General features: G+C 33.3%; 1 protein-coding gene across 1 annotated transcript in view; it reads left to right on the top strand.

Annotated features, from left to right (window-relative positions):
• The window catches only part of SLC9B1 (solute carrier family 9 member B1), a 32,458-nt gene extending 18,816 nt beyond the window's left edge, over positions 1-13,642 (top strand). The window contains exons 5-10 of the mRNA XM_025051819.1: positions 3,474-3,649; positions 7,200-7,306; positions 8,182-8,331; positions 11,169-11,277; positions 11,840-11,976; positions 13,430-13,642. Of these exons, the coding sequence (XP_024907587.1) occupies positions 3,474-3,649; positions 7,200-7,306; positions 8,182-8,331; positions 11,169-11,277; positions 11,840-11,976; positions 13,430-13,642 (892 nt within the window). The remainder of the gene's footprint in view (positions 1-3,473; positions 3,650-7,199; positions 7,307-8,181; positions 8,332-11,168; positions 11,278-11,839; positions 11,977-13,429) is intronic.
• The last annotated feature ends 947 nt before the right edge of the window (positions 13,643-14,589 follow it).

The raw sequence follows: 14,589 nt of genomic DNA, 5'->3' as shown, positions 1-14,589 counted from the left end.
TTCTGGAGATTTTTCTCTTTCTTTCTGAGATGCCGTGTCACCTTGATTGTTCATGGTGTTTAATAGACTATTTCTCTGCCTGGGCATTAATGGAAGCATATTCTGTTGTTTTTCCAGAAAGAAGATTTTTTTATTTAAAGGTCTCTCTTTAGCCTGCTGCAAAGAAGGCGCGTTTCTTTTGGTTTCCAGTAGGTGGCGTCTAAGCCACTTGGATCCCTGCTTTATATAAAGTCTAATAAGGCTTTTTAAATTTTCTTGTAGATATTTAATCATACTTGCTACTTTCAGTCTCAGTCCCTGTCAGTGTCAGCGACAGTCTCAGCAGTGTTTGCTCAGATTCCCCTGGGGCTCCATGGTGATCGGTCTCACAGGGTATAGGGGGAGGGGCCCTCTGGGTTGGGAGTTGGGGGCTGCAGCTCAGCCTCGGGGCCACTAAAAATCAACTGTTGTTTTTCTGCCGTCCATCTTCTCTGCCTTCTGCCCTGATGACTGGGCACTACTGCCGGCCCGCTGCAGGGAGCTCACAGCTTTGCTAGGCAGGGCTGTTCAGGGAACTCGCTGCTCCTTCTCCCTTCCCCCTCCAACAGAGAGCTCTGGCAGCTCCAAGAGGCAGCTTCTTTGTTTCTCCCAGTCCACCTCCCAACATCCGGGGTTCTGACCTGTAGTAGCTCTTATGCATAGATCTCATGCTCAGACGTGCTGGTGTGCAGATTGGGTGTTTTTTGTTGAGTTTTAGATGTTCGGCTTATTGTTGTTTCAAGGGGAGAGATCTGAGAACATCTCTCACTCCTCCATGTTTCCTCTGTCTTTTATTTTAGATCTTTTCTTATATTAAATTTTTTTCCCGATGAGTAGCTCTTCTAGTTCTTTGAAAATTGATCAATGAATGATAAACCACACCCTTGCTGTCTGAAAATTATTTTTGTATGGCTTAGTATTGAATTTCAAATTCAAAATTATTTCCTTCACACTTTAAAGATATCATTGTTATCTCTTTCCTTTAATTTTGCCCATTAGAAACCTCTTATCAAATTAATTTTTAATTTTTTAGGTAACCTAACTAATCTATTTTTTTATTCTGTTTGGAAGCTTGCTTTTCTGATTTTTTACAATAACTTCTTGCTATACAAAGTACATTCCATTGTGCTTACCCATCATATTCCATTCCCCTCCCTGAACAACAAGGGGCAATCAGGAGAAAACTCCTAACTTGTGGTTTCTCTCTCAGGAAAGAAAGAAAAACATGGAACACATGTCCTACATTCTGGCTTTTCAAGGGGCTGCTCAAAGGACTGATTTCTATTTCAGCTGACTCATATTGCTGACAGAAGAGAGATTGGCACAGTTTAGATGCCTGAGTTATGCTGAAAACAAAAGCAAGCCATATGAGTTGCTATAGCTCCAGAGCTATTGCAGTACTGCAGATAGACACCTGGGGATGCTCCAGAGTAGAAAAAGGCAAAACTCTTCAGCTGGAAATAACACACTCAAGCCCAGAGAAGACACATCCAGAAAGCTTTGAGAAGCCCCCAGAATCTCGAGCTGGCTGATTGGTTAAGGTTTTCTCTAGAGAAAACTGTCTGTAAAGACTAGAGAGGTGGCTGTTTCTTCAAATATGCAAATTTCAGCAAAAAATAACAAGGTATACAAAGAAACAAAGAATCATGGCTCAATCAAAGGAACAAATAAAACTCCAGAAACCAACCCTAAACAAATGAAAATGTATGAATTACCAAACAATTCAAAGTAACTATCATAAAAATGCTCAATGAGCTAAAAGAGAACACAGATATCTAAAAGAAATCAGGAAAATGATTTATGAACAAAATGAGAATACCAACAAAGATATAGAATCTACAAAAAAAAAAATGAATTCTTGAGCTGTAGTATACAATAACAAAATTGAAAAAAAAATGACTAGAGGGGATCAATAACAGGCTGTATCAATCAGAAAAAAAGAATCAGTTAATTTTAATGCAGATTATTTGAAATTGAGTCAGAGGAGGAAAAAGAAAAACAAAAGAAAGTGAAGAGATCCTAAGGGACTTATGGGATACTCTTGAATGGACCAAACTACACATTATGGGAGTTCTAGGAGTAGAAGAGAGATAAATGCTCATAAAGCCTATTTGAAGAAATAATGCCCCAAAACTTACCAATTTAAGAAAGGAAATGGACATACAAATTCAAGACATTTAAGAACTCCCACTAGAATAAACCAAAGACACCTACGCTGAATCATACTGTACTCAAGCTGTCAAGAATCACAGAATCTTGAAAGCATCAAGATAAAAAGAAGAGCTTCCATAAGATAACAATTGGATTTCTCAGCAGAAACCTTGCAGACCAGAATAGACTGGGATAATATATTCAAAAGGAAGAACCAAGAATACTATGTCTTGCAAAGCACATATATATAAGCTTCATGACAATGAATTTAGCAGTGATTTCTTGGATATGGCACTGAAAACACAGGCAACAAAAGGAAAAATAGATAGATGGGACTGCATAAAACTTGAAAACTTCTGCACAGCAAAGAAAACACAGTCGAAAGGTAACACAGAATGGAAGAAAATAATTGCAAAACATATATCTGAAAGGAGATCAATATTCAGAACATATAAAGAATTCCTACAACTCAACAATAAAAAAAAAAAAAAAGACTAAATAATGGAAAAGAACTTGAATAGACATTTCCCCAAAGAAGATATACAAATGGCCAACAAGCTTAAGAAAGTGCTCAACATCTGTTATCATTAGAGAAATGCAAATTAAAACCACTATGGATATCACTTCACACCCATTAGGATGGTCACTATCAAAAAATAATAATAATAATAATAAACATAGCTGACACATGTGAAGAAATTGGAACCTTTGTGCACTACTGTTGAGAATAAAATGTGGAAAACAGTTTGGAGGTTCCTCAAAAAAACAAAAATAGAACTACCATAAAATCAGTAATACCACTTCTGGGTATATATCCAAAAGAATTGAAAGCAGAATTTCAAAGAAATATTTGCATACTCATGTTTATTACAGTATTATTCTCAATAGCCAAAAGATGGAAGCAGCCCAAATATCAAAAGTCCATTGACAGATGAATGGATAAAGAAAATGTGATGTGTATACATATATTTTATTCAGCTGTACAAAAGAAGGAAATCCTGTCACATTCTATAATATGGATGAAACTTGATGGCATTATGCTGAGTGAAATAAGCCAGGACAAATACTGTATGATTCCAATTATATATCTAGAGTAGTCAAAATCGTGGTAACAGAAAGTAGAATGGTAGTTGCCGGAGGCTGGGTGAGAGTAATTTTACCATCATTTAACGACATCACTCAAAAGCAGAATTTTTACACTTGAAGTTGTTGTAAGGGTTAATATATTTGTTGTAAATTTTAATATAAAACACTATTTGGTTAAAGGGATGCTTTAAAACTGGTTTTCAAAGTCTTTCTCTCAGTTTTGTACTAGGTGCTGTCTCTCCTGCTGTTGTTGTCCCTTCCATGCTACTTTTGCAGGACAAGGGGTATGGTATTGAGAAAGGCATTCCAACCTTACTAATAGCTGCTAGCAGTTTTGATGACATCCTGGCTATCACTGGATTCAATACATGTTTGGGCGTAGTCTTCTCCTCAGGTAAACAAGAAAATACAATCACTGCCATAGCATTCATAGCTTTGTTGTTGTTATTTCTTTAAGTAAGGTTTCTGGCTTTCTTCATTTATTAACCAAGACTTTATATATTTAACATCTTTTTATTCCTCATAGAAAGAGCATTCTAGATCAGGGAGGAAATTTCAATGTGTTAAGAAATCACTACTTACCACAAATGATTTCATTTTAATAACCATATATTTCAATTAATTTGATAACCCACATTATTACCATTTATCTGCTCATGTTGCTTTGGAATTTTATCACAGTTTTCAATAGAAAATTTTAAGCAGCAATATTAGTACTACTAATATATTTAATAGATATTTTCGAAATGTACCTTTTGGTACATCATTATAAATAACTGGTTGCTATATTATTAAGACAAATATATGAAGCGTGGACAACTGTGTGACTTTTTGGTAGTGGTGGGACAAGTTCTTGCACCAATTCTGAATCTCAAGGTGATATTTGGTCTTGAACATCACTCTAAAGAAATTGTGAAAGTAAATATTTCCACATTGAGTAATGCTTTATTTATCTGCAGCATTTGATATTCAATCTTCTGTATCTTTGAGGCACCAAAATATTTTTAAGTTGAAAAGTAATATATATATATTTCTCTTAAAATCATAAGATACAAATAAAAAAGAAGAAAAATGGGGAAAGATAAAAATAAAATCTGCAATAGTCATAATAATTCTGAATCTTTTATGTAAATCCACATAGACTTTGGCTAGCTCTAGCTCCTGCCCTAGCTCTCTTTCTCCTTCTCTCCCTCTTCCTCTCTTTTTCTCTCTGCTCTCAATAGTCTTAAAATTACTGAACACTGACCATACTTTCTTATAACCTGAAGTTTTTTGCACTTAATTGTATATCGTAAACATGTTTCTCTTCAGTAAATATATTTCTATGACATTTTTAATGGTTGCATATTATTCAATTGGCTACATCATAATTATTTAACTTGTTGAAAATGGAAGTTGACTCCAATATTTACTATTAAAATAATACTTGATTGAACATCTTATAGCTAAATAATTGTACCTAAACTTAATATTTTCTTAACCTTAAAAGTGTAATCGTTGAGCTAAAAAGTATATAGAGTTATAAGCTTTTTGAAACATAGTGCTACAATATCATGTCCTACCATGCTGCACTTTCTCTTTGCCCTTTTCAAAACTAGGTATTACTCATCTTGTTTTTTGCTAATTTGATGGATGGATAAAATGTGAGGCCTCTTTAAATGAAATACTTTGACTATTAGTGATGTTAATCAAATGTTTATGTTTGTTAGCTGTTGGTATTTTGGTATGTTTTATAAATTGGCTTTTCTTGAAATCTTTTGCCTACATCTTATAGGTGTGTTCATTTTTTCTTTTTGATTTGTCAAGATTCTTCATAAAATTGAGAATGATAACCCTTTATTTATATTCTTTAGTTTTCCCCACTTTTAATTTGACTTTTGACTGGTATCAGTCATTGTTTCAGAAAACATTTTTGTGCTCCTCTTCCATTGTACTGTGACAAACACTGAGAATAAACAGTGAACAACAATATTAGCTTTTATTGAGTAATTGCTTGGTACTTGCTCTGAGTGCCAGAGATGTTTCCACTCATTTAGTAGTCACAATAGTGCTGTGCTCATTTTACAGATAAGGAAACTGAAGAACAGAGATTAAGTTACTTGCTCAGAGTCACAGATTCAATAAATAGGGGAATCAAGATACAAACCTGGCAGTCTGACCTTAGACTCATACTTTTAAGTACCATTCTATACTATCTTCCAACACAGCAGATGGAAAAGACCATGTAGCTCATGTTCTCAAGGAATTTATATTAAACAAATGTGATGAATATTACATGGTATAGGATGCTATGGAAACATGGTACAAGAAGCCAAACCTAATTTGAGGAAGACAGAAAAAGTGGAAAACCAAGCAGGCACAGTCTTAGAAAAATTCTCTTTGATCACATGACTATGTAAACTGTCACTTAAAATTTTAAGGACTTTCTTAAGGTTTATTTTATACATTGGATCTTTAATATACATATATTTTGGAATATGATAGATATCGAGATCTTATCTTCCAAGTCAATTGGCCCTTTTATCATTATAAAATGTACTTCTGTATCTCTTTTGACAGATTTTGTCTTAAGTATGACCACCCCTTGCTCTCTTTTAGTTACCATTTTCGTGGAATATCTTTTTCCATCCTTTTAGTAATAACAATCTATTTCAAAGTGATAACTACTTCAATTGCATATAAAAACTCTACTCCTTTACATCTCACCCTCCCCACTTTATGTTAATGTCTCAATTTTCATCTATTAACATAGTTTATAGTTATTTTTATGCTTTTATCTACAACAAAATGAAAAGTGACTTACTCACTACCATTACAGTATTATAGGATTCTTAATTCATCTATATATTTACCTTTACCGAAGGTTTATATTGTATGTTTTTGTGTTGCTGTCTAGTGTCCTTTTATTTCCACTTGAACAATTCTCTTTAACATTTCTTTTGTAAGGCAGGTCTAGTGGTAATGAACTCCCTTGCCTTTTGTTTATCTGAGGAAGTCTTAATTTATCTTTCATTTTGAAGGCAATTTTATGAAATGGTATTCTTGGTTGGCAGTTTTTTCTTTCAACACTTTGAATATATCATCTCACCCTTTTCTGACCTGTATAGGTTTCTACTGTGAAATCCTAATAATCTTATGGGATCTCCCTTATACATGATGAGTTGCTTTTCTCTTGCTGCAACTTCTTAATTGGTTTGTAGAGTTTCATAAAGGCTTTTGGACTGTATATTATTGTTAAGTTGGATTGAGATTCAGGTACTTTCTATTCCACCATCTTGATATTGTCCCTCTCTATTTCTATTATTTTTCATGGAAAAATATTTCTAAATATACACACACACACCCTTTATTGAGCTAAACACATAAAGCATAACTAAACTTTTTCGTGACTCAGAATAATTTTTTATAATAAATTACCAATATGGATACGTAAAATACATTGGAAGCTCAATTGACCCTTGAGTAGACCTAGGATTGACCCTGGAATAAATGTTTTCTTTATATTTTTGTTGTTAAATTATTCTTTTCTATGTTTAAATTGTTCGTTTCTTTGTCATAATAGTACATCAGAGAAGAAACATTACCAGCAAGGTAATGTGCTAGGTGCCAGAGGTACTCCTTTGTCAATCTCTGTTCATTCTTCTATCTCACCTGGTCTTTTAGGTTGGGTGTATAAGGGGAATACATTGTAACTTATTACTTCTTCATTTTCTGGCCTATTTATTCAATAAGTTGAATGCATATATTAAATTAAGAATACCTACTTAGTTTATCAAATAGATCTGCATGTTTTCACATTTGTTAATATTAAAGGTCCATTTTTGTCTATTTGTTCTATCAAATACATACTTTTCTTCATGAATCACCTAAGCTTGTTTTCTGATGTGCTGGATATTTAAAAATATTTCTCTCTGAACTTTTTTCCTCATTGTGTACCCTTACAGGAAGTATGCTTCATAATGTCCTAACCTCTCTTCGGGATGTATTTATTGGTGTGCTGGTAGGAATTCTTTTGGGAATTTTTGTTCGATATTTTCCAAGTAAAGATCAGGTAAATAAAAAATTAATCAACTTTTAGAAGTATAGTATTAGATATTTCTTTGAAATTTTTGAACTTTTAGAAGATCCATGAAATAATAAATTTACTACTTAATTCTCTTTCCCCCAAAGTAGCCTCTATGTCTATTCTCTGCTTAAAACTAGCACAGTTGTGATTGATACAGGTCAATGGCCTTATGTGAAGTCTCTGCTTCTTGATTTGGCAAATAAGGAATATCAGAGAAATGTACTTAATTCAGAGTATCCTCTCCATTTCAACCCAACCCTTTCTTCACTAAGTCGTCTATTGACTTCTGACTGTTTTCCCTAATCTTCTTTACCTCACACTTTTTCTCGAACATTTTGAGGGAGATAGATTCCCATCTATCACTGTATGTTTTCTGAGTTAAATTCACTCCCACTTCCTTTGACTAAGGCAACACTATTGAACTCGACCCTTTCCTGCCCTAAAGGATATGCTATTAATCTTGTATTTTTGTAACTTCCATCTTGATTTGCCTGTAACGATTGTTTTAGCTAAAGAAATATTTAGAAATTTATTTTTAAGAATTCATTGGGTATGTTATACAGAACTACAAGTTATATGGATCTCTTTTCTTTCTTTCACTTTTAGTTAAAATATTATAACCATTTTACTGACATTAGTATCAGAGATGTGGAAGAAGATAAAACTTAATAATTACAAATTTTGTCACTTGGTACCAGTCTGCTAAAATATTTGGTGAGGAAGAAAGTCAAAATTTTAGACATTATTTAATATAACATATAGACACATGGTATCAAAGGTCAATAATTAATCATAACTAATGTACATGTTGTATTATATATTTGATGTAAATTAATTTCTAAATACTTATCTAATTCTAGAGAAATCTTCCATTGAAGAGAGCATTACTTGTTTTGAGTTTGTGTGTTTCTGCTGTCTTAGGCAGCCAGCGTATTGGTATGCACGGAGCTGGAGGGTTATGCACACTAATGACGTCTTTCATTGGAGGAAAGAAGTGGTCCAAAGATAAGGTGAATATTTTTAATACACCATGTTTTAAAGATAAAATAGCTGCTTTTTTTTTTTTACATCTATAATGGACATTTAGGAAACATCCTCATTCTAGTTGGAAGATGTTCCAGAATTTTGTGTCTTCGAGGAAGTATACAAATCAATAAAGGAATAAAGTATTTAGTAAAAGGACCTGGACACATACTGAAATGCAAACAGGACTTGAGTTATCAAATCAGGCCTCTTTCCCCCCACAAAAAAATTTTCTGTAATATGATTATATAACTTTTATTGATTTAATTATTTTTTCATTAAATTTTTGGTTATACAGTTAATACATTAAAACATGCTCATAAAAGATTAAAACAATACAATAAGTCCACATATAGAATAAAATGTAAAAGACTCCTTTTCCCCACCACTCCCAAATATCAAACCCCTCTTCCCAGAATTAATCATTTTCTCAAATCAGTACTCTATTTGTAGACATTTAGATCATTTTCATTTTTGTTATTACAAACAGTGCTGCCATGAACAGTCTTGTTCATGTGTCTTTTTGTAAATGCATAAGTAGGACTAGATTCCCAGAACTGGAATTGCTGAATTTAGAAATGGTACGTATCTATTTGGTGAGTACTGCCAAATTATTCTTTTTAAAAGATTTTATTTACACTATTTACTAACAACAGTGTAGAACAGTCCCTAATATCTCAAACCATCAACAATCCTGGATATTATCACTAGGTCTTTTTTTTATAATATCATGAGTAAGAAACTATATAACATTATCAATGGAATATTACTCAGCCATAAAAAAAAGAATAAAATCTTGCCGTTGTGACAAAATGAATGAACGTAGAAGGTACTATGCTAACTTAAATAAATGAGACAGAGAAAGGCAGATATTGTATGATTTCATTTATATGTGTAATCTAAAAAAAACAAACAAACAAAATAAAATAAGAATAGACTCATAGATATAGAGAACAAACTGATGGTTGTCAGAGGGGAATGGGATGGGGGGATGGCTGAAAAAAGTGTAGGGGAATAAGAAGTACAAACTTCCAATTATAAAATAAGTCACAGTGTTGTAATATACAGCACAGGAGATATAGTCAATTGTATTATAGTGATTTTTTTCATGATATCTTTTGCATGGAAGTAAAATTTCCTGTAGTCAAACCTGTCAGTTTTTCCTTTTTGGTTTTGATTCAGTATCTTGTTTCAGAAGGATTTCTTCACTCAAGATTATAAGATTATAAACATTATAATATCCTGTGTATTATCGTCTAATACTTTGGTGTTTTTTCTTTGCTTTGCTTTTATGTTTAGTTCTATAATCCATCTGGAATTTATTTTTATGAATGCTCGGAGATAGAGATGTATATGTATGTGTGTTTATATATATATGTATTCAGACATACATATATACATACATATAATAGATATATATGTGGATATAAATTAGATAATTAACCTTTGCCAAATTATTTATTGACTAACCCATTAATTATTCAGTGATCTTTAAATGCTGCTTTTAACATGGTCTAAACTCACATATATCTAAGTTCATTTCTGGAATCTATTTAATCCTACTTATGTATTCCTATGCCAATACCACTGTATTTTAAATCTATTCTAAATCAAAAGTCATAGTTTTAAGTCTCAAAACTAACATAGAATATTTCATCTCATTGTACTTATTTTAAAAGTATTTATTGGCTGTTCCTGCCCATATTCTTTCTTAGATAAATTTTAGAATCAGCTTGAGAAGTTGTGTACCCAAAAATCATACTGGCATTTTTGTTTAATATTCCAATAAAATCATAATTATGAAAGACAGTAAAGGGTTAATAATAAATTACAATTAGATAAATAAAATGAAAACTACTAGAATTCTTTTTATATGATAAAGGAAATCAAACAGTAAAAACTAGACTTTAAAGATTAAAAGTAACAAAGAGGATAATGTGCTATAAACAAAGAAGAATAACATTGTTTTTTCTTTGTTTTTTCCTTTTTTAAACTTTACTCTTATAAATGGCAATCAGAAAACCCAGACATAAGGGGAATAGTATTAAAATAGTTTATGCCCCAAATAAAAGATATCAAAGTTTTATAAAAATGATAAGCCCAAACTGAGGCTAAAATTACTTCACCCAAGTTCCTGGGAAAGAATCAGTGCACTGCTATGTCCACAGTGGTCTTTTGCTGTAAGCACATCACTGGGGAAGTAGTCAAGAGAGAGATTTCTTCCCAGAAAGAGAAGCCTATTGGCAACCAAACAAGAATCTGTTATATGTTTTTGATTTACTTTTAAGGAAAAAATGACTTAGAAGTTTTCAACATGAATGAGTACTTTCAAAACAGTCCTAACAAGATTACCAGAAATTTTTTTCCTATTAATATAGGATATATCAGCATTTCCTTTCATGGGATTGGGTTCCACAATAATTATTAGTAGAGACTGTCTTCCCATCACCCTTCTGAGAGCCAAAATGTTTGCGTGATCTTGAGTTTGTTCTCATCCGGCATGATGTACCTCTGTCTCTGTTCCATTTCCTTACAAACAAAGGCTACACCTCTAGCTGAACCATCAGAACATGTCTGCATCTCTCCAAAGACCTTACTTGTTCCACGACGAAATGACCAAGTATTTTTACTTTATAGCTTTGTAGATTTAATCAAATTCTACCTAAGTGTTAGAATGAACTAATTCAATTAATTTTTATTGTTTTAACATTTCTCTTACTAATAAAACATCTTACACTTATCTATTAAGAGAGATTTTAAATTTCTGAAATGCAATTATTTTTATGTGCCGCAGTAACTAAAAATGTATTACTCCCTTCTACAGATTAAAGTCCAAAAAATTATTACAACTGCATGGAATATTTTTCAACCTCTTCTTTTTGGTTTGGTTGGATTAGAAGTATCTGTTGCAGCTCTTAAATCAAATGCTATTGGTAAGAATGAATAGAGGCTATATACATATACATACATACATGATTTGAAAATATTTAAGAAAACTATGAATAATTTTATTTTTATTTACAATATGTCTTTGAATGCTACAAGGACCTCCTTCAGAAACTCATGTAAACACAGTAACATACATTAGTTCTTCCTTACCCTGTGTGCTCTTTGTTACCAAAGGCAGTCTTATATCCTCCCTGAGTGGCCTGAGGAAATGGAGATTAGAATTCTTTTCTGAGGGGAAATATTAGATACCATCAGCACCTTTTGAATACTTTCATTTATAGTAAAAGTTCAGAGTTTATTAGCTCAGAATTAAATTAATGTAATCTAGCTTATTTTTCATGGTACCCCTACCATCAGATAACTCTTGCTCTTTACAAAGAGGCCTCAACCATATTTCTATTTTTATGATTATCATTTTTGCTTAAAAAAATAAAGACAGAAAGAGTCAATAGCCTTAAAAATGTTTTCAACACTTTTACAAATCATATCTCTAGGCATAAAGAACCACTTCTTCCCAAATATTTTGTTTGTTTTTATCTGTTGTAGGCATTTTTGTTGCTGCCTTGAGTTTGGCATTATTGATTCGAATTTCTTTTACATTTTTATTGATGTGTTTTTCCGGTTTTAGTTTTAAGGAGAAACTATTTATTGCTCTAGCATGGATGCCCAAAGCTACAGTCCAGGTAAGAACATATTAAGTCATACTAATAATTTTAATATTGATTTTTTAAATTTCTAAATGAAAAATGTTCAATCACAAAACATGGACTATTAGCCTTACTTTTAAAATGCTTGATCATAACTACTCATTAAAATTAATGTAATCTTTTTTAAAAATCTTAAAATTTGTCTTAAAAGTAATTTTTCTGAAATTAAAAAGTGTACTTTTAATGACGAATACTTCTTAAACTTAAGAAAACATTTTTTCCATTGTCCTAAATATAAAATAAGAGTATATCTGAAAATTGGAATTTGGGCATTTTGCTAAATGTTATATTTTAAAGTAGAGAAACATTGATTCTTTTTAAAATATCTCTTTTCTACCTGTGCCACCCACTCCACCACACATGAATGCACATATTTTTAATTATACATTTAATTTGTATGACTATTTGATTAATGACTGAATCTCCCCCACTAGGTCACATAGGAAGGATAGGAACCATGTCTGTTTTGGTTTTCTTTTTTTCATCATTTTTTCCCTGGCACTTAACACAGTGACTGGCAAGCAGGACGTACACAATAAATAAGCATTGCATGCCTACAAGAATGAATGATGAATGAATAAATAAATGAATGAATGGGAGACCTTGTAGTTTTGGCCCCCAATTCAATGATATTCTTATCCAACTAAAAAAGGTATTGCTACATACTGTTCGACTATTTAACCTGGCAGTGTAATGTCTTGATTCCCTGAGATTCTTTTCTCTTTTGTTATTCCCAAACAAAAGCTTGTGAACTTCCATACAACGGAATTCTCTATATGTCATGGTTAGAAAGCAGGTATATGGGGGTAGACTGCCTGTTTTGAATACCCTGTTACTTGCCTATAACCTTAGGCAAGTGACTTGATCATCTCTCAGTGTCCAGTTTGTAGATCCCAAACCTCTTGTCAGTTTTACTATATCACACTGCCTCCCAAGTAGGATGAACAAAGAGAAGATGATCAACAAAGTCCTAGTGAACCATAAGAAACCTTAGTATTTTGTGTTGTGTTGTCTGTTGCAGCCAAGAACCTAGTGGTACGTGGTAAAGGCAAATAAGCAAAACCTTGGTTCAGTTAGAACTCGAGATTCTGAGAGTAATGTGAACACTCAAAAAACATATATACTGAAACAGGGGAAAGCTGAAATGCAGAATACAAAATCAGCCCCAAAATGTCTACACACCGATTTGTCATTATTTCACTCTTCCTACAGATATATTTGCTAGAAAGAACATAGCATTGATGAGTAACTCATGAAAATTCCTCAGCACTTTTAAGTCTTGCCTGTTTTCTAGTTGTCTAGTACTGTTTGCTTGTTTGTTCGTTTGTTTGTTTGTTTGTTTAACAGAGCCATTTACTTTTATTATATTTTAACTCTTTAACATTTTTCATTATGCCTCATCTTCCCCCACCACCCCACCCAAATGCAGGCTGTATTAGGTCCTCTGGCTCTAGAAACAGCAAGACTCACAGCACCCCACTTGGAACCATATTCGAAGGATGTGATGACCCTAGCATTTTTAGCCATCTTGATCACAGCTCCAAATGGAGCTCTAATTATTGGCATACTGGGGCCCAAAGTACTTACACGCCATGATCCAAGCAAAATAAAATTGGAATTGACAGGAATAAACTTGCATTAAAAAGTTCATTTGCCATCACCTGCCTGCTTCTTTTAATGAATTATCTTCCATGAAAGAAAAGTTAAAAGGTACAAATATGTGAAGACTGCATAGAACTAAGGATTTAATAAATATGTGATTTGACTACAGAGCTTTCCTATGATTTTTTATTACAGAGTTAATTTAATGAAAACAATATAATGTCCTACCTAGTACTTACATATTTCAAGAACAAAGTAAATCTGTAAATACCTAAAGAAAGTTAAAGTAATCCATCAGGCTAAAATTGCTGCCCTAGCAAACTAAGCACCTCTCACAGTTGCTCTCTGCTCAAATAACCCTTTGAACTTCAGTGGCCTCACTGACTGCATCGTCATCATTTCCTGTCCTCCCACCAACAGGTCTCTAACAGCTCTACTGTATATCATCAGCTCATCTCAAATTTTCTTTTTCTTTCACTGACAACATATTACCTAACATTCTGTTGGCAACAATTAATATAAATTCCAATCAAGTAGTCATTGGTTGTGCACTGCCCTCAAGGAGGGAGTGTCATTTGGGGTACACAGTTCCTTTTGTCTAAAGGCAATTCCTATAGAGGGACTTCGTTGGAAGCCCTCAACACACAACACTCGAAGCTGGCAGGGCAATGAGTGCCTCAGTTGTGAAAGAGGGTTCTGGGCAACACAGCACAGAATGCACTACTGTTCACCCCTGGTGCCATTTGGATCTGTTGCTTCATATAATTTCACTGCATCTAGGAAAAGCTCCTCCAGGATTCTAGGTGGTTTCTCATGCTGGGGAAATTTATGAAAGAACACTAATAGAATGAGTTACAGTGTGCTGACTGTAAAATTACTGCCTGGCTATGGCCCATGGGAACATAGGCCATCACCCATGGGAACATAATGCTCTAACAATAAGCTTTCTGCTTCTGTACCGCTCCCCCCCGCCCCCCCTCCCCCGCT

The sequence above is a fragment of the Pteropus alecto genome, unplaced genomic scaffold, assembly GCF_000325575.1.
Source record: "Pteropus alecto unplaced genomic scaffold, ASM32557v1 scaffold5, whole genome shotgun sequence".
In the NCBI taxonomy this organism is placed as follows: Eukaryota; Metazoa; Chordata; class Mammalia; order Chiroptera; family Pteropodidae; genus Pteropus; species Pteropus alecto.
Note: the sequence above shows the minus strand (reverse complement) of the source record. Positions and strands in the feature narration are given on the sequence as shown.